The following is a 23193-nucleotide window of genomic DNA, read 5'->3' as shown; positions in this document are numbered from 1 at the left end:
GGTGTGCCGGGCACCGGAGGGTCTGAGGGGGACCGGCCTCGGCGCCGCGGTCCCCTGGGGGCGGCAGTGGGCTGCGCCGAACCGCCGTTCGCGCGCGCAGCCGTTGGTGACGCGGGCGCTTTCCGACGGCCGGGCTGCGCCACCGATTGGTGGCGGGAGCTGTCCGTCAGTCGCGGGCGGGGCCACTACGTCATCAGCGGGGGCGGGGTGTTTACCCCCGCCTTGGAGAGGGTCCCGGCGCAACATGGCGGCTGCCGGGCCGGGTGAGGAGTGCTGCCGCTCTCGCCCAGCCCAGCCGCACACGGTGAGGGGCTGCCGGCGGCGGGGGCTGCTGCTGCCGCGGGGAGAGCCGAGCCGAGCCGAGCCGAGCCGAGCCGAGCCGAGCCGAGGACAGTTGTGAGCTTCCCCCCCCGCCCATCGCCCTTTTGCCCTGGGAGGAGCGAGGGGCGAGTGGGGGAGACAGGCTCGGGGCGAGAGGACCGGGAAACTCCCCTCGCGGGGATTTGGGGTGTCTCGAGTGAAGTGCCGTGTTTCAGTCGGAGCTGCTCGTTCAGTTTCCCTTTTAATCAAAAAAGCTCGCAAAGCGTGTGTGTTTTCCTGGGACACCGCTAGAAACGTCCCACTTAGGCTTCATCAGGTCCTCCAGTAAAAATCCTTTATGCTGAAAGGCTGTTTGCATAGATGATGAAATGCCTTTGAGTCAACCAAGAGCTATAATAAAAACAAGTAACTGCAGATCAAGGGTGTTGAGATCACTCTCCAGCAGTTACAGATTTCTCCTTTAACTCTTTAACAAGTTTGCATGTGCATTTTGTGGTTTTTCAAAACTAATTATGTATAAGGTGGTGTGCACATAACATGTACATCTCTAAAACCACAGCCAGTCATTGCAGGAAGCCATAGAGCATGACTGTTCCTGCATATGCATTTTCTGTCCTGCAGCAAAAGGGTCAGGTTATTACTTTGCAGACTCCCTTTACAATCATGCATGTCCAGCGCTGAATTGAGCTGTCAGATTTGGGCTGGGGATGTCAGCAAAATCACACAAGAGTATTGCATTGAGATTTGTTTGTAATCTAGATTGATATGTGCAAAGGAAAATGTAAATTTGAGAAAAAAAGAGCATGCCAGAAAGTTATTATTTGACTTAAAATGTTTTGCAGTCCTCACCTAGTTCCATTCTATTCATAGAGTAGAATTACAGGAGCCAGTGTCTCACCACCCTCACAGTGAAGAATTTCTGCCTCATATCTAATCTAAATCTACCCTCTTTCAGATTAACGCCGTTAACCCTCGTCCTATCCCTACACCCCCTGATAAAGTTTCCCTCCCCACCTTTCCTGTACCCCCTTTAAGTACTGGAAGGCCACTATAAGGTCTCCCCAGAGCCTTCTCTTCTCCAGGCTGCACACCCCCAACTCTCTCAGCCTGTCCTCACAGGGGAGGTGCTCCAGCCCCCCGATCATCTTCGTGGCCTCCTCTGGACCCACTCGAGTAGGTCCATGTCCTTATGTTGGTGCCCCCAGAGCTGGACACAGGACTGCAGGTGGGGTCTCATGAGAGCGGAGTAGAGGGGGAGAATCCCCTCCCTCACCTTGCTGGCCAGACTTCTCTTGATGCAGCCCAGGACACGGTTGGCTTTCTGGGCTGTGACTGCCCATTGCTGACTCATAGTTTTTCATCCACTAATACCCCCAAATCCTTCACAGGGCTGCTCTCAATCCACTCCTTGCCCAGCCTGTGTTTGTGCATGGGAATTAATTGTTACATGCTCTTTACAGCTCGACTCTAGCTTTTGTAACTGCATCGTTTTTGTTGTAGTTAGGACTTGTTTTCTCAATCTGTTAGCTTCTTCCGAATGCTTTGTTTATGAGATAACAGTTGACTGGGACCCAAAGACCTTGAAGATCCTGGCAAGCATCACAGAAAAAAGCATGTTATGATAACAGCTGGCTAGAGATAGTGGAATGATTCCTTGCTCCAGCTGATTTGAGAGGACAGCATCAGAGATCCTGAGCCTTCTTTTAATCACACTCTCAGCAGGGCACTGCTGGAGTGTTGGCTGCTCACTCTCCCTCTCAGTGGCTGTAGCATGTTGCATGTGGTGTAATCGGCTTTAGAAGGAGAGTACTTGCTGTTGGGAGCTGTGATGGTGTTCTTGCAAAATTCAGGATCTCTTAACAGTAGATAGCTATTGCTAGTCTTTCACCAGAGTTCAGTGTGCTAAAGGGAACCCATCTTTCCCCTGGGGAGTTAAAAGTTCAGGCCTCTGCCAAATACCAGTTAATTCTCTCTGAATTCGGCTCCTATTTAGAAGAAAACTTGGTTGGGGTTTTTTTTTTTTTTGTTTTGTTTTAGGTAGAAGAGTCTGAAGCTCTCAGATGTTTAAAGTGTTTATGGCAGTCCTAAAACAAAGTAGCCAGATGTCAGGGGAGAAACCTATATGGCCAATAAAAATTCAAATTTGATGGAATGTGATTTTAAACCCTTCATAAAATATATTAAGCTCCCATTGTGACAGCAAGCAAGTTTGCACTTTTTAGCGAATTTAATGGAAACATGGGAGTGTAGAGTCTAATCCTTTAAAAAAAATTTTTTTTAAATGACTCCAAAGCAGATCTAACTGACAAATAGATTACAGATACTCATCTGTCCTGACAGACTCTTCACATTTATAACACATAAAAGTGAGGTAGCATAAATAAAAAGAAGGATTTGGCATCCATATATGTGTGTTGGGAATATAAATGTAGGATGGGTACAAAGCACCTATAATGTAATTTTAATAGGAATCATATATTCTAAAGAGGTAGGTATTTCACTTATTTTTCTGCTGCCTTCTCCTTGAGGATTACAGCTTATTTTTTGTGTGTGCTGGAATAACTCTTCAAGGCTGATGGGAAAGGCTTAGAATTTTAATGAAATCATGTGCTTATAAATGCAACATATGAAATGGAAGGCAGACTACATTTTAAATACCTCAGCATTAGGAGAAAAAAGTCAAATATGTTGAACTTGATAGAGTTAAGTGTATTCATCTGAAGACCAATGTAGATGAGATAAGACCTCCGAATTACATTTTTTATTTTAGGTTAAAAGGGAAACATTAGTAGAGTGGCTTGTTCTTCATTACTGAAAGAAAAAGGCGAGTTTTGGGACTGTACTCATGAATTTTATGAGTGTGTTGACACTTTTGTTGGTCTAAGCGTTGAGGTGCGTACATGCCCCTTTTATTACCTTGCCTTAGCAGTCCTCTTCTGTCTCATCTTGGACCAACAACAGAAGACACGGTGCACTGCATAGAGTTGCCCTGGGTCCTTGATCTCACCCATGAGACATCATTTGGAGTGTTCTGCATTATTTATTATTACTAAAGTATTTTCAATTAAACTGACATCTTAAATGCTAACCTTGCCTGGCAGATAATGAAATTCTTGTTTCTTTTCCAAGGAAGCTGGCATGAAAGAAGCCAACCATGAGAGGTCACAGGAATTTGTACTGCCTGTCTCCACAATTACTAACAAGAAGGCACTATATGATACCATAGGATGGAGGTGGACTTGGCTTCTGTTAATGGCAGTTGTCACACAGGTGAGGAACACTCAGGTGATTCCAAACAAGCCTCAGAAGGGGTGGGCTGCAAAGCCAGCCTGCAGCTGAAGGGGGAGGAAGATTACTCACCATCTTCTAGTCCTGGGTGCATCCTGCTAGACCTTCAGTCTGATAAGAAATCCATATAGAACTGCAGTGCAAAGAGGAGGAGACCTTTGAAACTTACTACCAGAAGCATAATTCAACCAACCCACCAACTTTGACCTGCAGTGTGAAGGTGAATGTTTTTCCCCTGGACACTGAGAAACCTCAAGAAAGGATAAGTGAGGGTGATGAAAGCATCATTCTTATTGATGCTTTTGAGGAGGAGGAGGCGGAGGACCTGGAGCATCTGGAGATGCTTTGGTCATTTCCTCCATGACCCCTATGAGGAAGACCACTCTTTGCTGGCATTAGGCCATTCCTTGGCAGCGGCAAGAGAAAATGCTGCCATTGTAGCAGGTTGAAGTCAAAAGAGATGTGCAGTTGTTGGATGTGATCAGGACTAGCTGGACTCATCTGGGCATCTATACTTGTAAGACTGATGCTTTAAATTAGAGCTCTTGTGCACCCCTGGTCTCTAAGTTACAGTGTTGCTGTCTAGGTTATCACCACACTCAGGGACTGGTTTTACAAAGACGTCACTGTTAGGCTGCACGGCTGTCGTGGTGTAACCCCAGCCAGCTGCTAAGCACCACGCAGCCGCTCCCTCACCCCCCACCCCTCAGTGGGATGGGGAGGAGAATCGAGGAAAAAAAAAGTAAAACTTGTGGATTGAGATAAGAATAGTTTAATAACTAAAATATAATAACAACAGTAACAATAATAAAATATAATAATAACTGTAATGAAAAGGAATATAATAAAGAGAAGAGAGAAATAAAACTCAAGAAAGGCCAAGAGATGCACAACGCAATTGCTTACCACCCACTAACCCATGCCCCAGCAGCAATCTGCCCCCCCAGCCAACTCCCCCCAGCTGTATACGCTGAGCATGACACCGTATGGTGTGGGATATCCCTGGGGTCAGTTGGGGTCAGCTGTCCCAGCTCTGTCCCCTCCTGACTTCTTGTGCACCCCCAGCCTGCTCGCTGGTGGGGTGGTGAGAGGCAGAAGAGGTCTTGACTCTGTGTAAGCACTGCTCAGCAATAACAAAAACATCCCTGTGTTATCAACACTGTTCTCCCACTAAATCCAAAACTGTACCAGCTGCTAGGAAGAAAATTAACTCCATCCCAGCCAAAACCAGGACACTTGGCCAGAACAACTCCTCCATCTCTTCTCTCCATACATCCTCTCATGTGTTAATCTATTAGTTGTAATGAACCATGATTTGTTTTTTTAAAGAACGGCCATTCATCATCTGCACCCCACACAAACATGCTTGGCTGTGGAGGTACCGGTGCCATGTGTGCTTATATATTACTAGAGTTTTCCTTATGAGAACTGACAAACAAGGAGAGGGTTGTGTGCTTCTCTTCCATAGGGGAGGTGGAAGGGGTACATGATTCTGTGCGTCTTGGGTCTAGGTGGAAGAAAGCCCGTACCCTGCCCAACTACTGCATTGCAGTAAGAAATGTCTAAGAATTTCAAATTCAGAAAGATTATAAAAAAAATACTGAAAATCATCTGAGGGTTTTTTTCCTAGTTTATGAGAGTTGGAGTGACGGTTCTTTCTCTGCAAGGTTCACCATACTAAGCAGCATGTGGGTTTCTCGTGGATTCAAGGACTGCCATTAAAGGAATGTTGCTAACTTATTTTCTAACTGCCTAATCTGAAGAAACTGAACTGCTGCTTATTCTGCTCTCAGAAGCAGCTTGCTTTTCTGTGTAAAAGGAGTAGGTACAATTCTTTTCCTCACCCTCAACTCCCAGCAGAATAGTTTCTGGTTTCATGTTTATTTTTAGAAAGATCTGTGAGATCACAAAAATGTAGAACTTGCAGCATTCTTATATACCATATTTGCATGCTAGTAATGTACACTCTTGTTCATTTTTCATTTCAGTTCTGTATTTGCTATTAATTGTAGAAGCCCATTTCCAAAACCTGTAGGAGTTTTGTTAAGAAAAGACAGCAAGACAGCTGTCCAGTGTGCAACGTAACTGCAGTGTGAAAAGCAGGAGCAATCTGCGAGCTTACACGGGGATGTTGGAGAGCAGTTTAGACCGTAGGAAGCACAGAACTGGTCAGGATGATAACGGGGGGACGAACGCAGAGCTCTGAGGGGACTGGGTCAGGGACCTGGGTTGTAGTTGAACAGAAGCTGTTGGGAACTTCCCAGCGCTGCTCCTGGGGGGGTTGGACCTTGGATGACTCCTGTTGAACAGTTATGTTAATGATGGGAATGTGAAAATGGACATGTGGGAATAAAATGTGCCCACAGGGAGTCTGAACAAGAGGGAGGGCTGCAGAGCCGTGGAAGGATGAGATGTCTTCCAGAAATGGCGGTAGAGAAACGGTGAAGATTTCTGCTCTGAATTGGTGGGTTATCAGTTATAAGGGATGGAAAAAAGGAGCTGGAGGCGGCCTATGGGCTGTGACTGTAGCGTGGCTTTGGAAAAGGCAAATGGGCTCCGAGGACGAGTCGAGTAAGGGACTTGCACTAGGAAGCACCTAGTGCTGCTGTGAAAGGGCCTGGTGAGACTTTGCTGAAGATACTGTGTGCGGCTCTGGGCGCTCAGTTTGGGAGTGACACAGGAGCTGGGGGCACGGACAGAGCCTTCCTTACAAGAGCAGAGCCTGTTCCGTCCGACAAAGCCAAGCTTGGAAGTGAATCCAACCACCGCCAAACTTCTGCGGGAAGACGCGCGGTTGTCCCGGGGGCGGGGGACACGCACACACAGACAGCAGCACCCCGACAACTGCCGCAGGGCGGAGGTGGGGCGCAGGCTCCGGAGCCCCGCGGGGTCGGGAGCGCCTTTCCGCAGGAGCGGGCGGGAAGGGCACCCGCTCGCCTCCAGCCAACGCTTGACCCACCTGGATGCTTCTCCGCATCGCCCGGCCCCGCCGCGGGTAGGGGGGGGGGCGGGCGCTGAAACCGGCCCCGCAGCCGGGACGGTCCGGCATTACCGGAGGGAGGGCTGGGACGAGGGGAGGGGGGGGGAGGCTGCTGCGGGCCGGGCCTGGCCGCGCTGCGATTGCGCCGCCGCCAGCGGGGGCCTCCGCGCCGGCGCAAGGGGCTGCGCGGTGGCGGTGCCGAGGGCCGCGGCGCGGGAGCCCCGCAGGTAGGGAGCGGGCAGCGGGGGCCGGCGGCGGGGCGGGGCGGAGCGGAGCGGGCTGGCCCCCCGCGCCGCGGGGAAAAGTTTGGGGGGTTCATTCTGCCCGTAAGCAAGCAAGCAAACAAGCAAACCCGATTTATTTATTTTTGTTATTATTAATTTTAAGCCTACATCGCGCTTTAAATATTCCCTCCCCCACCTGCAAACCGGGCGCGCCTTTGTCAGGGCGTTTTCTTAAGCCAAGCGGTGCCAGCCTCCCTCGAAAAGTTTTTTTTTTTTTTCCTCTTCAACAAAGGCAGTAGCAGATCAGTTGCACGGCTGAGATACTGGAGGTGCTGAGCCCTTGCAGGAGGTGAGGAGTGGTTCCTGAGCTCATGCACTCGTTATTAAATTACTGGGAACGGCTGGAGTTGGGGGGTGACTTGAGCCATCCTGTTCCAGGCAGTGACTAATGAAGAAGACTAATTCAGCTTGTTTTCTGTATCACAGCAAAAGAAAGTGCAGCTTGTGTCTCAAATGAAGCTGGCCTTTCTGAGATGTGAATGAGACCTTTCAGTTCATGCACATTGCTATAGGCCTTTATAACTATTTAAACCTACTGAAACTAAATAGACAAGCTTTATGTACGCATGGAAATATAGAGATATGTACATTTTTACATATATGTGTTTTTACGTAGATACATGTGCCTGTATTCAGAGAAATCTTAGCCGGACAAAAGCAGTTAAGAGGAAGTGAAGAAACAGTGGGGGTAGAGGGAATATGAAAAGTGGGTGTGAAAGAGATGGTGGGGATCAGAGGAGCAGCCAAGGTATCCCCCAGGATGGGAAAAAAGCAATTTCTGAGCGTGGACTAGTAGTTGAGTGTGAAGGCAGGTTTAAACCAGGGGAGTGAAAGCTCCCTGTGGAGCTGCTGTCACCAGAGACTGCTAGGACAAATCTAGAAAACCTCTTGCGAATCCACACTTTGCTTCTGGATAAACAAAAACATCTTCTTCACAAGAAAGTTTGTGACTCAGGTATTTCTGACCAATTGCCATTGCTCCTATTTTCTGCTAGCAAGGCTGGTCTGCAGAGGGAGTTTACCCAGAGAATTTGAAACTCTTCCAGTGGGCCAGCTCTGGAGGATCACTAGCTGTGCTTTGAAGCCTGGGAGGATGAGTAGCAAGCTTTCCAGACAGCTCTTTCTTGCCTTTCCTTGCATAGGTCTTCTTTGCATGGTGCTAGCTGGTGGTGGCACAGGGACCCCAAATATCCTCAGGACAGTTACAATAATGCTGGTCAGGATGGGGGGGCCAAAGGCGCTCCCAAGCTCTCCGGACCGACCCCGCTTCCATACGTTGCTTCTGGTTTTGGCTGTTTGACTGACACAGTTTCTGGGTCTTCTTGCATTACCTAACTAGTTTCTGAAAGAAAACACCTTGTGACTGGTGCTCCTAGTTCGTATTTAGCAAGCAAGGATTAAGCATGAATCTTCACAAGAAGATCTGTGGTGGGGGCACGTAAGGAACTGAAGGAGGTAATGCCTCAAACATTCATGGACACAGAAAACCTCAAGGATGAGCTGCTTGCTAATGACTTCGGGCCTTCGCCATTGAAGAGGTGACAAGAACTGATAAGAGGTGATCATTTCAGCCCCAGGAGCCAGATGATTGCTCAGGAAGCAAAGATTGCTCAAAAACCAGAGGTGGGCAGGGTGAGTATGACCACTGACTCAATTGGACAAGGGGTGGTGCACCCTCTTTCCCGCTCAATGCATGTGCGGAACCCATGCTCCACCTTTTTCCTTGTCTCTCATGGAAGTGAATTTGTGGAATACCTGCCCCCATTAGTATGCTAATCAGTTGATAAAATGAACTTAAAAGGCAACAGAAAACTTTGCTGTGTGTTCACCCACCACCCAGGATTACCGGACCTGAGGCAACACTGGATCCAGGGGTGGTGATATGGATTTCTTTGGCTCTCTTTCTCTACTTTCTTTTTCTTTCCTTTTTTCTTTCTTATAGATTTATAAGAGACCACATTGCTTGTTATCCTTTTCCAAGTTTAAATTGTGTTCTACCACAAGTAAAACATTCTAACCGGTCATTTGGTGTCGTTTCACCGTAATTTAACCCGAGGGGATCACAGAACTGTTGCAACTCTCTGGGCTTCCAGTCCGGGTCGTGACAGGGCAGCTGTGGTGTAGGACTTCGCCAAAAGTGTTGCACCCCAAGGTTCTAAAGATTTCTCATCTGAATTTAAAATGGAAATTATCAATTTATATTTGTAGTGATGGCTGGATTATGATAGAGGATTTAACTTCATTAAATGTAAACGTAGTCTGTATTTTGTATGCTGAATGTATATTTTCTACATATATAATAGTAGATGATTCTGTTTCTCCTACTGCATAACTAATAGTCTGTCCCATTCTTTTAATCAGAAAAAGATCTTCACTGTGATAACTCAGTTTCATATCCTCTTCCTCAGAATGATGGACTGGATGATCTTCAAGGTCTTTTCCAACCTAAACTTTTCTGTAATTCTGTGAACTTTATCTTGTGTTAATATCAGAAAAATCACTGATGAAATGGGTGTTTTATTTTCTAGGGAGGACTGTAAAGAGAGCTGAGAATGAGATGGGCTTACCATGAATGACGTGAAGCCCTTGGTGCACACCTCATCAATGAACTGCAGATGATCACAGCGTACGCCTCAGAGGATGGACGTGCATGTGCACTGGGACTCTGAGAGTAACATTTGTGACACAGGTGAGAAGCATTCAAATTATTCCAGAAAGACCACTAAGCAGGTGGGCCACACCTCTAGCCTCCAGAAGGAGGTAGGCATGAATTACTCGCAGACATGCAGTCCTCGTTGCAACTCTGCCGGCCCTTCAGGTAAGCAGGAGATTCCTGCAGAGTTGCAGCGTGAAGACAAAGAAACCTATGAGCCCTACTACCAGAAACGAGGTGAGAGTACAGCTGGGGTAGCTGTCCCCTCCAGTACCAACTTTGACCTGCAGTGTGAAGATAAAGGTTTAGAGCACTGTTCTTCTGAGCAATCCAAGAAACCATGGAGAAGACTACGTGACAATAACGAAAACACCGTTCTTGCTGATGTGTTTGATGAGGAGCTGGAGCCCATCTCTGAGGAAGCTTTGCCGTATCGGTGCAAGAAGTGTGGTTCCTCTTTCCAGGATATGAGCGAGCTGCAGGAGCATAAGCGAACTCACCTTGTGGAAAACTCATACCGATGTCCCGTCTGCGCCAAAGAGTTCTTCCGTGCGGCAAATTTGCGAATGCACAAGCTCATTCATTCTAGTGACAGGCCGCACAAGTGTCCGGAGTGTGACAAGGGTTTCATTCGCACGGCTGATGTCTGGAGGCACCTACGCAACGTGCACAAGATAGAGCGCTCCATGGTGATCCTGGGAAACGGCATGGCTAGGAACCCGTGGTCAATAGTGCACCGTAACCAACACACTGTGGAGTACGCTGATCAGCCTTGTGCAGAAAACCAAAAGTCTGAGGAAGACGACTACAAACCTTATGCCTGTCCGACGTGCGGCAAAGGCTTCGATAAGCCTAACCTGCTTTCCAAGCACAAGGTGATCCACCGACAAGACAAGCCCTATAAGTGTCAGGAATGTGGCATGGCGTTCGTCCAGCTGCTCAGGCTGAAGAGACACCAGCAGACTCACTCTGGGGAGCGCCCCTTCTATTGCGAGGAGTGCGGAGGGACGTTCACCCGGCTGGCTTCGCTCCAGCGCCATCACCGCATCCATACTGGAGAGAAGCCCTACTCTTGTAATTACTGTGGTCATTCCTTCACCGAGTCAGGTACCCTGCGGAGGCATGAGCGCACGCACAAATTGGACAAATCTTAATTCTTAGTTCGTTTGTGATTGGGGTCTCCTTGGTTGCTTCTTACCTTAACGAGGCCCACTCAGTTGGGCTGGGGAAAGCACTTCACCGCATGTGCTCTGCCAGTCCAGACCCACTTCCCAGCAGTGGCTGACAGGGAGCAACACTACAGCATGGGGATCTCTGGAACTTGTACTGGTAGAGATTGCACTCACTGGCTTTAAACTGGCTTTCTATGAAAAAATAATCTAATTACCACTGAGTAATGAAATGTGAGACTTTGGGAAGACAGAACTCACTCACATGTGCTAACACTGTCTCAGTTTGCTGAACTGATGATGCATGGGCTGTGAGAGTTCTCTCTGCTGTCTTGGTCACTGGATAAACTGGCCCTGCCCTCTTGAGTGTGATGGCTCTTTGGCACTGGGTTTGGAGAACAGTCAAGAGTTGTCCTTCTATCCCGTCTCTCCTTGCATTCTGCTGAGTTTTTCTTTCCATTACTTTTTTTTATTTGGAGGGGAGGTATCATGTTGCTTATTTAAAAAAAACCACAAACAAACCACAAAACAGTTCCTTAATAAACTCGACAGTTACCAGCGGTATTTCATGAATGTTTCTATCTAAGGGAGTACTGATCCCTTATGCACTTCTGTGTGATTAGCTGAATGTCTGTTGATAATGGAGAAAGTTTTATTTTTGCTATGATGGTGCACGTTCTTGGGGTGAGGGATTTGAGTACTTTTGTGTCTCTGATGGAATCATGCACTCTAAATCCGTCCAGCTGCATATTACAGTAGAAAATGTTTGAGAACACAAAATTCAAAGAGCAGAAGACTGAATTTAAGCCACCTTTGCTACTCACTGCATAGGAATCTTCTTCATTTAAATGTTTTCACACATAAGGAAACTTCTCATAACAAAACCATGTTTTGTGTTCTGTGACGTGTCTGAGTGCTACCCAAAGTGTCTGCTAGACTCTTCACTTTGATTTAGGTTCAAATGGTTAGCAAAGAAAAATTGGCTTAGAAACTAGCCCGGCAGACTCAGGCAGGTGCTGCCAAATACCCCAAGGCTTTCAATTTCAAAGAGGTAAGTATTGCCTCAGTTATGGCAGGGGGGGCTTTCAACTTCGAAACTTAATAATGATGCTCAATCTACTGTTAACCACCATAGTACAAGCATCCTGTTTGTCCTTAAGTTGCAGCCTTCATTTCCTTTCCGTGTCAGAAACCTTTGCTTCCTTTCCCCTGCCAGCTGCCATAATTTCAGTAATTTCTTTCTAATGCATTCTGCCTTTTCAGCAGGAAGTTGTGCAGCAGAGTAAAAGTAAAGCTTCAAGGTAGTGCACCTTTGCGTTTACTACCAGGCTATTTAATGTGAAGTACTGATAGTGCCATTTGTTCGCATATTTCATAGAGTAAAAAAATGGTGATGGCTGCTCAGCACCTTCCGCCCGTGCAACAGCTGAGCTGGCGTTTTATGGTTGCGGGCACTGTCGTGTTTGAGGTGAGGTCCTAGGCTCAGCTCAAGCTGAACTGCAGCAGCACTTTAGCTTGATTATGAATGGGAGACTAATTCTCCTGGCCTCACTAATGAGTCATTATAATTTCATTCCTCAAAGAATTCTCCATATCAGGGAACTGATCTGCATCCCACTTCTTAGGGAGGTGTTATGTTGTCTCTGAAATGATGTACTTTTGTAACGCAGATATCTCTGCCGGGATGCCTGGACCCTGCGTACCATATACATTCACTACAGCTGTGTGAGACTTCTCAAACTCCCCTCTGCAGGTAGTTCCAGTATGATTTTAGGTTTCCAAAGGGCTTTTGATGGGGCTGCTTAGCCTCTCTAAGAGGAAAGATCTTTCCATGAAAAGATCTTTCCATGAAAAAAATCCTGGCTGAAAGGAGGCTGTGGGTAAATGATCCGCAGAGAGGGGTCGTCAGTGCTGTTCTGTGGGGACCGTGCTGTTCAACACAATCTGAAACGACCCAAGAGAGGGCAGGTGGCAAGGTGACAAAGCTGTTCCAGAAGCTGTCGTGCATTAAGTTTACACCCTCATCTTCTAAACCCATTCTGAAGTTGTCAGCTACAGTCTCCCCTTTTCAGCATCCTGCTTTTCTCTCGGGTATGTGGTGCTCTTGCTGTAGGGGGTTTTAATATCCAATTAAACTGCACCACTGTGTGCACTTTTATGTTGTGTGACTGTTCTGCTTAGGCAGTTGCGGTAATTGGGAACATCTAGTTATTCTGCTTTTTGGTGTTAGCAGTTGGTGGAATTTGTACCTGTAAGAGCATAATGGTGAAAGTGTTTTGAACAAAGGTCTATTTAATGGGAAGAGTAAATGGTTGGTGAAATGGAAAGTACTAGGCTTAACTAAAAGGTTATTAAAAAGATACTTGCCTGGAAGGTTGACTTGCATATAAAGTGCTTGGATGTGTGAAAGGAGTAATTAAAATGTGTGATAGTTTCTGGGAAGAGTGTGTTGAACCCTCTTCAAAGAAACTTCCACTAACTCCTGTGCAAGCTACAGGAAATCTCTTGGAGCTCAATTTAACCTAGAGATCGTCAATACTTTGGTTTGGAAATCTCTCCCAGGCTCTTACAGTGTCAGTCTGAGATGCTGATAGCCTACGACACACATAGCCGGTCATGATAACTAGCTGAAACAGGAAGAGAGACAGTGAGCAAATAAATACACCTGCTCTACAGCATTGCTTCATTCGAGGGGTTTTGAAGTGTGTGGTTTCAGCAGAAGTCATTTTTCTTTCTTCAGAGTAGCCAGTGCGTCTGTTAGCTCGTTTGTGTCTGTAAGGGCCGTGGAAGAGAAGAGGTTCCCTTTGGTGGTGTGCTGTGCAGAGGACTTGCTCACAGACCCTCACTGCCAGGGCATTAGGGGAAGCACTTGGCCACAAGCACAAGCTCTGAGTTAGGCAGGGGATCCTGGTTGTGTAAGTACTTTTGATCGCTGGATGGTGTTTGTGAACAGTGAAACGTAGAAGTACCCATTGCTCCTTGCCAGTTTTCCTGTCCCCTCACTACATCGCTTCTGCCCAACTCATTTCCATCACAGGAAGATTGTTTCAAGACTAAGAAGTTAGAATATCACCAGCGCTGCAGGCTCCTGGCCCTCACTGACCTGGAATCACCGACCCGTCCTTGGCAGCTACGGCACTGTTTTCTTACTTTGTTAACAAAGGTGTTGCATGGTAAATACATCAGTGCTTGTGGAGTGTAGATAGAGCATCTTGCACAAAGGAAAAGCTGCTACTGTACGGTCTTTCTGCTCCTCTACATACCATCATCCTCCTCTTACACTGTTTGCTTTCTCCCAGCGTGGAGAAGTCTGAAGCAGGAGTCTTTGATGCAAACAGAGAGCACTAAGCAATCCATCATTTGTCAATCAGTCTGAGCAAAGGGCATTGAAATCTCCGGAGTAGGCAGCTTTTATTTATCATGCGATGATCTGCCGCTGATCTTGTGAAGTTTCTGTTGGCATAAGAAGCCCCCACTGCAGTTTTCCTACTTATAGACTGAAAAGGAGCAGGGGCTGAGATCTCACTGACGAAACAGCAGGTGAAAAGGAATAGCATTTCACTAGGATAACATACTGGAAATAGAAAGGAAAGCTGTTTTTATTTTGGTGATCCCAGCTGTGTCTGATGATTTGAGAAGTTAAAAAATTGTGGGCCTGGGCAAGGTTAGAGCCAGCTTAAAAGATCAACCATTGAATGGGAGCTAGCCCATAGAGCAGGTAATACAGGTCTGTGCACCAGAGTGCAGCCCACTTGTAAATTCACTGTAGGATGACTGTGCTGCTTTCGAACTGCCCCCTGCTATGTGGGAATGTTGTTTTCCAGAGGAGGATGTGCTCAAGTGAATGTGCTCGTGCAGTTTGTGTAATGGCTTTCCTCCTGTTTATCTGCTAGAAGAAAACATCAGAGCTATCAACTCCTTTTCTCATTAAGGGCTTTATCTTAATTGTTGCTTACGTGCTTCAAATCTGAAAGCAGGAGTAACGATTTGTTCTGAGCAGGTGTGTTTCTGTACAGGCTACCAGCACACATCTTGTTGGCTGAAAGGGATTCTTAAGGAATAGGTCTCTGGGCTCAGAGCCATGCACAGGTACCAGGGAGGTAGCCTAGCCACCAGCTTGCCATTTAACAGCTATTCCTGGTAACTACCTGGCATGCCTTAAAAAGAAACATCTTCCTCGATGCAAGGATGTTCTTTGTTGGGTATGCTAAGTTTTGCCCCAAAAGAGTCAGTGTGTTTTGCTGGCCTGCTTGCCCAGCCTCTGTTCTCCTGCTTGAAAGAGGTTGTGCTAATTTTCTTTTTCCTCGATATCTTGACCATTGTTGCTGCTCCTGAAAATACTGCTGGTGGTGTCGGCAGGGATGGGTTAGTGACTTCAGTGCGTTCTTTTGGATTGTGTGGTGGATTGACAGCAATTTAGAAAGAGGGGTTACTAAAACCTGAGGTGTCAGCAGTTGTTAAGGGATTTGATCTGAAGACTTTTGCTTGGTAAGTGGTGGGAGTGGTGGATGGCTTGTTTTCATTGATTGGGAAAGGGAGTTGGGAGAAGGTACGATACAGCATTCAATCTCCCAGACCTCAAAATCAAGTGCTAGTATATATGTCTTAGTACTTGAATTTAAGAAGCTCTTGGACCAGTTGTTAGCTAGATTTCATATTTATACCTTACTTGTTTAAAAAGAGGATGAACTCGCTTGTTAAAGTCTGTCTGCTGACTGTGCAAAATGGTTTGCTCCAGGAGCCTGGAAAAAAAGGCAGAATTGACTCTTGCATTGAGAAGAGTCTGTACTCTGTAACGTGGTTCAGTGCAACCCCACGGAAGGAAGTATTGCTGCTGGCGCAGTGTTACGTCTGCTGGGTGAAAGCTGACCTTGCCAGCAAGCACGGCTGTGTTGGAGCACTGCGGGAAGGTCGGCACTCACACCGCACTGCCTCGGCTGCTGGCACCAAACCCAGTGGACTGGGGATGTTTTTCACCTGGTGCAGTGTGCTTTGGGAGATGCTTCCTTCCCAGAGAGCTGGGAGGTTGGGGGCTACGTTTCCCGAGTACAGAGAGGGGGTTAGGTGGTCCCATCTCCACCTGCACGTCAGCTCCCAGTTACCGCCCAGCAGCGTGCGAGCGCGACAGAAGTGCAGTGTGTGGGGAAGGCTGAGGTCTGTGTTTGTGACTGTGGTCCTACAGGTGGAACCCCTGTGGAGACAAAGCTGCCTGCACACCCCCCTGCAAAGCCTCCCACCAGCCTTCGCTTCTCACACACCAAAACTCATCCTTAGGGATACCTGCGGGCTTGGGCTGAGGTACAGGAAGACATCTGTGAGTCGTTGCAAGACCTCATGGCCTGCTTCACTTCTGAACAGGCGCAGATGCACAGTTCTTGTGTACAGTCATAGACACTGAAATACGCTGTGTATTTGTACAAATACCTGGATTTGCTCAAGACCGTGGCAGCACATGTGAGCTAAAAGCGCAAGAGATTTTCTTTTAGACTGTTCATGGCATACATGAGTAGATAGAGAGTATTTATTCAGTGTATTCACTTGAGATATAACAGCAGCTTTAAAATAGCTCCAGGACAGCGGAGTTCATGTAAGCACAAAGAATATCCCCAATTTTAACGACGTTATTTCCTTCTCTGTTAGCCTGCTATGACACAGCATCCAGTTTGTAATGATCAGACAGTAATCACTGCAAGAGTGAAAAATAAAGCTAGGCTTCCCATGTCCTTGGCAGCTACAATACTTTCACGATACAAACACATTTATTATAAGTGTGTTTATGTATCCTCATTTACAGATATATTTGCATGCCTTCAATAGCACTGCATGGCTAGGTGGTCTGGGACCAGGGCTCGGCTCTTCAGCAGGTTTTTACCACCGTGAAGGACAGAATAAATCCAGAAGCAACATCCAAGCAGCACAGGACATCCTCCCAAAGTGCAGGGGGTGGTACTGGCAGCAGGGTTGTTGTAAAGGTCTGCCCCACTAAGGCAGCAAGGTGTAAGACTGCCCTTCTCCAAACTGGAAACAAGGACAGCTCTCTTCTGGGGATTTCTTGCGATGGAAGACAGCCAGCTCTGAGTGAGGAGAGGCCCAGCTTGATCTGTTTTGTTCATACTCAAAAGGGGGAAGCAAATCTGGGGGGCTTTTAGCAATTTCCAGTGCAGAGCCTTGCTGAGTGCATTGTGCACTCACCTGTCTTTTGACCTGACTTCCTTTGTATTTCACAGTTTGCTATAATTGCTTTTTTGCTTCTCTCATCAGGAAACACCCTTGAGGAAAAGTTTTAAGTGACTTTTCTGTCTTGTTTTGTAAAAATTTTGCTGTCTGACCATGTACACACCTATAAAACATGACCACCACCCCTGGCAGTGGAAATGATGGAGTCAGCCCAGCATGCACCTTCCTTATTCTTCCAGACTGGTCCCCAAACCCTTTCTGGAAGAGCTTGCATGCAGGAGGTTGGACAGGCTGAAGCAGAGCGATACGGACTCTGGAGCAGCACACGCTACGGCTCTGGGCTTTGTCCCTCACCTGCTTACCCTGTGGGGGAAGGGGATTGAACATCCACGCAGAGCCCTGTTCTCCCTTCCAGAAGGTCAGTGCTAAACACCAGCCCAGGGTATACTCAGCCTCACTCTGCACAAGAGAGACTAAAATCTGAGGATACTCTGACTTGGGGAAACATCAGAAGCTTTCCTATACTGCTGTTGTCTCCTGCAAATGAACCTGGCATTGGGCTGGCATAGCAGGAGGGGTGTCCTTGGGTGATGAGCTGAAGCGTAAGCCAGGCACGGCTGCTGGAGGTGATGATGAGGGCAAGGATGACTTGGGGTTGTGTTAAGAAGTAGGAGGTTCATGTGAAGAGCATTCTGGGACTCAGATCCTGGCCAGGCTGGCATCCAGTGAGCAGGCACTTAATAAGTACCACTGTTTTAGCTAATGAGAAAGGTAGAAGGGGCTTTCTGTTTTCTCACACGTGCCAGGGCCCTTGCTGCAATGAAAAGGTCAACAAGGCATATCTGCTGTGTTCCCTGGCCACTCCTTGCCTCTCAGGCCCACTTCTGATCCCATGGACCACTCAGCTGGGGGGTGAATCTTCCTTCCTGAGCACTGTGTTCGTGGAGCTATGAAAAACAGCTGGGAAGTCCCTGTGCAGAGGTGGCCAGTGAACTCTTGGGAGAAGCCAGCAGCATGAGCCCTATCTGCATGAGAATGCTTCAACCTGGGTTCCCATCCAGAGAACCACGTCCCTTGCCTGAGAGGCCCAGATGCAGCTGGTACACCAGTGTAACTGGTGGGGAACCAAATTATGCTGGACAGTGAGAGACAGCAAGGGATGGGGCTGCAGCTTCATCATGGAGCCGCTCACAGGCAGTTGGTGGAAAGACCCTTCAGGCAAGTGCTATAAACCAGAAAATTAAGCTCTGTGCCCTTCATGTGAATAACTTGAGCAGGGAGATCTGGCTGGCAAAATGTTTGTCACCAAGTGAGGCTTGATAAACCAGGTATCGACCACTAAAGATCTCTGTCGTCATTTGGAAAACCCTTGGGTTCTAGCATTTGGGGATGCAGCAATAAGTAGCAATTAATTATCAAGAAAGAAAGAAAAAGGAAGCGAAAAATGCTTCTTGCCCTTCTGTTCTTCACAACAGACGGGTGAAAACAGTATGTTCCCAGCAGTAACTTTTAATTATTTCACCACTGCACATCTCTCTTACACTGCAAGTTAGAAATGTCAGTTTAATTTTGTTTTAATTGCCTCAGCTATCAGGTACCTGAGAGAAGCCATTTTTACCAACTGTCTAGTCTCTGTTCTTGGTCTCAGACAGCAGCTTATTGCTGTAGAAACACTCAGTGCACTTCTGCTTTGGAAAGGGGCTCTCCCAAGAGAAGAGTGAGGGGTGCAGATACTTTGCCTCTGATTACCGTATCCAGCATACTCTGTGTGAAAGGGTTGTCGTTCGCAGTGCTCATCTCATGGGAAGCACAGGAGGGTTTGGGCTTTGGTTTGGTTTTCCTTGCCCATTTCCATGTGAAATTTAAACCTGGTGGGTATTTGCTTAACCCACAGGGGTGTTGGGGTTTTTGCTGTCCCATGGAACACGTGCAGCACCTTTGCACGGCCAGGGCAGGGTGCTCAGCCTTGCCATGCAGCCAAGCTAGGATCCTCTTTTCCTGGAGGGGGAGTGGTCAGAAATGAATAATGCACGAATGACTGAGCTCTGCCTCTTCCCCCTGTGCTTGGTCAGCCTGATTTTTGCTGACTGCCTTCACCTTGCCTGCTGGCCATATGCTGGGAGCTCCCTGGGGTGCAAGGGTACTTGCAGCCCCAGGTGTGGATCCATCTGGGATGGGTGCTGCTGACACAGGGGTTCCCCACAGCTGGGCTTGCCACCCAGGGCACGAAGGCTCACCAGCAGCTTCAGCTTCCTGGCCACGCTGTTAGCCTTGATGAGGTTGAAGGTTTTGTAGAAGACCTCACTTTCTTGGCACAGCAGGTCCGCAGGCGCATCCTCCCTTGGGCTGTTCTGTGGGATGCTGGGGTTGCTCTCCTTGATTTCCTCCTCATCAGCGTTGCCATCACCCTTCTCTCCAGGCAGTGCACATCGGACCCTCTTCCTCTCCTTCAGGCTGCCACGGGGGTACTCCTGGTCCAGGCATTTGGGGCACTTCAGGCTTGCCATGCTCCTCACCTGCGTCAGGCCTGGATGCCTCTAAGGCTTCTCTACCCCTGGGGCTGTTGCTGTAGGGGACCTGGATTTTGGAGCAGGAGGGGATGATGGCCGTGAGGAGCAAAAAGCAACCAGGCAGCTGTTTCTTAATGTAGCTGGTTTTGTCTGGTCACATTGATTTATGCTTAGATCTGATGTCCTTTTTCCTTCTTCTGATGGCTACAACGCTTATTTGAAAGCATGGATTTTTATTTTCTGCACTTTATTAACTATTTTCCTGCATTTTTAAATATAGAACCACCAGGAAACGAAATGTAGATGTTATTAATTACAGAGGCCCTGATGCTCTGCCAGGTTTCAGATCCAGGGGCTGTTTCTCTTGACAGCTGAGGAACTCACATGTTATAAGGTGAGCAATAACTGCTTCTTCCATTCCTGGAGGGCCCAGCAGAGAAAAGAGCTCCACGTTAATGCAGAATCATGCAGTATAAAAAAAATACAGTCTTAATACAGGTCACCTGGCCACACAGAGCATTTCCAGAGAAATAAAAATAGCAAGAGGGTGAGAAACCAAGGACGACATCTTGGAGCTGTGATGGTGAAGGTGGAAAGCTGCCCGACAGCCCACGGGGCTGGCTCGGCAGAGCAGATGCCCTGCGTGCTGCCAGCAGCGGATGTGGGCAAGCCAACCTGCCTCCTGCCCCTAGGCACGGAAGCAGCAGTGCAGCCACATTTCTACTCCCCTCTTTTATGCAGAACATTTAAAGAGAATTAAAATCAGACCCTGGCCATGAGCCAGATGCAGCCAGCAACCAGTGGGTTTGCTGTTTGTGCAACATGCAGTGCCAAGGGGGGGAGGTTTGGCCCGTGAGAGTTTTATTTTGCCAGTGCTCTTTGCAATTTTGCAAGCAGGTCAGCGGGCTCTGCCCTGCTGTCATGCGCCTCTGTAAAATGGCCCAAGGAGCTCGTGCTGCGTGAGGAGTCTGAAGAGCAACGTGTATCTGCTCCCCATGCTGCTGCAAGGCCGGGGAGGCGTGGGGAGGAGCGCATCTGAGCAACCTCAGGAAGGCAAAACCGGTTGCAAACCCCAGCAGAGAAAGGGAGGAGCCCCATTTCTCTCACTGACAAGAGGTGCAGTGAATTACTCTTTGGATGCTGAATTCCTCTTTGGATGCTGATTTACTAGTATCCCCCAGCGCCCTTGTTCAGAGGCTGCTGGATAGTTTGAAGCCAGCTGGCAGAGCCTGAGCAAGCCTGCTGCTGACAGAGACAGCACTTGTGAGCATTGGGAAATGCCAACTGCTTTTATCTATTTCCTTGCTCCCCAAGGGGAAAGCTATGGACAGTGGCCTGCAGGCTGCCCAGCCTGCTGCAACCCACTGCTGCAGAGAGGTGGGAGAGCACCTGCAGGAAAGCCCCTCACACACACCACGAGGGCAAACCTGTTTCCCCGAAGCAGCTTTCCAAAGACACTAATCTACCCTTCGTTCTGCAAGGTGATGCCAGGGGCGTTTGGAGGTCTCACTGCAGAAGGGGACAGACCCCAGCAGCCTCTTACTGTCTCCGGGGTTCCCCCACCCATGTTGCTTCCCACCAGCCTCAGGCCTGCCTGCCTGCCTCCTCCCAGCTCCAACTGGCAGAGCCTTACCTTGATGGATGAGCATGGGTGGGCAGCCAGCCCGGCAGGAGCAGCCCCCCAGGCCCCTGTGTGGGAGACGAGGGGGGCTGGCGCAGAGCATCCAGTGCAAGTGTGCCGGTGTCTGGCTCACCCTTTGGTGTCCAGCAGAGCAGCTGCAGAGCCTTCGGAGGTGGGACCTCTTTCCTCACGCCAACCTGACTGCCTGCATCGAAGAGAGCTGCCTGGCAAAGGCAGCAGGGCTGCCCTGCCTGCCTGAGCCCTTCCCCTCTCCTCCTCCCCACCGGTGATGGAGAGCACCAGCCGCCTGCTGAGTTGTGCCTCCCACTGCACCTACCAGAAGGCTTTTACCTTCTTCAGGATTTTAGATGGTATTTCCACTTCTGCTGGAGAGCCCCAGCACCAGTAGTGTTCACGGGGTGCTCTTCCCCTGCCTTCCTCCCAGGACTTCATGCTGTGACCTTCAACTCGTCACTGGTGCGTAACACTAAATCCCTGCTTTTCTTCCCATTCAAGATGTGTTTTTTGCCATCTGGTTGTTCCTTGACCACCAAACGAGTGGTTTCTCCCTCCCCATAAGTCCAGCATGTGTGCTTCTGTCCCTCCCCAGTGTGGGAGCTTTCCCACAGGGTTATTTCCTTCCTGCTTTTCTTACTGCCTGTCTCACACACGCTGCTTAGCTTTCCCTTCCTTACAGTGGGGATTTCTGTCTCCTCTTTGGCATCAGAATCAAACTTTTCCCCTTGTTTTAAGCTGTCTCACTTCATAGGCAATCTCAGCACCGTGGACTCTCTGCCTACAGTTGTTTTATTTGGGATTAGCAGAAATTAAATCCCAAAAAGTCCTGGCAACAGGTAATATTTGAACAATACTGCTGCAGAGCAGCCTTCAGTCCTGCACTGCTGATCAGGGCTTTGCACATGAAAATATGAGAATATGATCCTGCTTTCAGGAGCTGGGGGAGCACGTGGGAAGGGGTAGTTACCCCGGGCTGCATTTGGAGCATCTTGAGGACGGCCCAGAGCACAGTACCACTCACCAGGCAGATGCATGACAAAGCTGTTGCCATCCCACTGACTGCTCATTTCCTCTGGTTTTCCTCTCTTGGACAACTTGCACTCAGTAAATGAAAGCATGTGTCTCCAAGATGGCTCTAGATCCAGTAACTTGAAGGAATTAATGTTGTGGTGCCCGCAGGAAACCAGAGACATGCAAACCCATTTCTCTTTTGAGTCAGAGCCAACTGGGCCATGAGGTCGCTGCTGAGTGACGGCGTACGTGAGCACCCATGAGCAGGCTGCTTCAGCAGGGCACTGTTGCTCTCCTAGGGGCTGAAACTGTTATTTATTGCAGGGATGATATAAATGAACTGGCTTCCCAAACAGTACTCTCCATAGGTTAACATCCCTGCTCCTAGTAGTCTGAAATTCTCCTCCCAATAGTTTTATTCCCATGCTCCTTCCCAGGTATCTGCTTGTTGCACTGGAGCAAACCACACCATACCAGCAAAAATCATTTGCTGGGTCTTGGCAGCATCGTGGCAAAGCAGAGGGGTTTAGCTTGAGTTGGGGAATAGTGGTAGGACTTGAACCTGTAGGGAAGCTGTGAGTGAACACAAGCAGAGGATGGTTTAAAAACCAGAGGGCAAGAGAAAGTCGTGGGGAGGGATCTGCAGAGGTTCAGCTCATTACAGCAAGAGGAGCATCATCACTGGGGCTAACTGAGGCCTGTTCACAAGCTACAAAGAGAGCAGGGACCAGGGCTGGAGCTCCCTCTCTAACACAGGTTGACAAAAGTAGTGCCAGGCTAGCATGGTCCCATGGTGACCCTGGCATTGCTGGTCCACCTTTGGCCATGCTGAGTGTTTTGGGGTATCTGGGGGGATCCTTCCCCATGCACAGCTCTTTGCCTGCCCAGGGCAGGCATTCCTGAAAGAAAAAGAAATATTGCAGAAGAAAAAGGTGTTCATTTTGATAAGTATTGCTCTCCCCTTCAGAATCTTGAAATAGGGGATAAATGTTGTCAGGGAAAAATATAACAAACTGTCCTTCCGGCTCGGGTCTGTGAGTAACGTGTTCTCCCGGGCTGGTTTCTCACTGCAGCAGAGCTCCGTGCTGAAGATGCAGCCAAGAAAAAGCCTTATGAGATGCCATATACTAAGAAAGCACAAAAAATCATACAACCTGGGTG

At 48.3% G+C, this 23193-nt stretch overlaps 1 protein-coding gene across 8 annotated transcripts; it reads left to right on the top strand.

The window, feature by feature from the left end:
• The first annotated feature begins 204 nt into the window (after nt 1-204).
• On the top strand, nt 205-17201 carry LOC141926698 (uncharacterized). Of its 8 annotated transcripts, XR_012624178.1 has the most exons (4): nt 205-304; nt 3451-3591; nt 9402-9562; nt 17112-17201. XR_012624178.1 is itself a non-coding variant. In XM_074832932.1 (3 exons), exon 3 carries the CDS (start codon nt 9514-9516, stop codon nt 10678-10680), a length of 1167 nt encoding a protein of 388 aa, XP_074689033.1. In that variant the 5' UTR covers nt 205-304; nt 3451-3591; nt 9402-9513; the 3' UTR covers nt 10681-11358. The 8 variants fall into 8 exon arrangements, 7 of the variants coding, with proteins under 7 accessions (XP_074689033.1, XP_074689036.1, XP_074689038.1 ...); XM_074832932.1 differs by lacking the exon at nt 17112-17201 and having other exon boundaries at nt 9402-11358; XM_074832935.1 differs by lacking the exon at nt 17112-17201 and having other exon boundaries at nt 233-304; nt 3455-3591; nt 9402-11358.
• Nucleotides 17202-23193: the final 5992 nt, after the last annotated feature.

The sequence above is a fragment of the Strix aluco genome, chromosome 8, assembly GCF_031877795.1.
Source record: "Strix aluco isolate bStrAlu1 chromosome 8, bStrAlu1.hap1, whole genome shotgun sequence".
NCBI lineage: Eukaryota > Metazoa > Chordata > Aves > Strigiformes > Strigidae > Strix > Strix aluco.
The sequence above is the reverse complement of the archived record's forward strand: the minus strand, read 5'-3'. Positions and strand labels throughout refer to the sequence as shown.

What these genes read in the sequence shown, in the direction of transcription:
- LOC141926698 (XM_074832932.1), top strand. Translation starts at nt 9,514, where the DNA reads ATGGACGTGCATGTGCACTGGGACTCTGAGAGTAACATTTGTGACACA.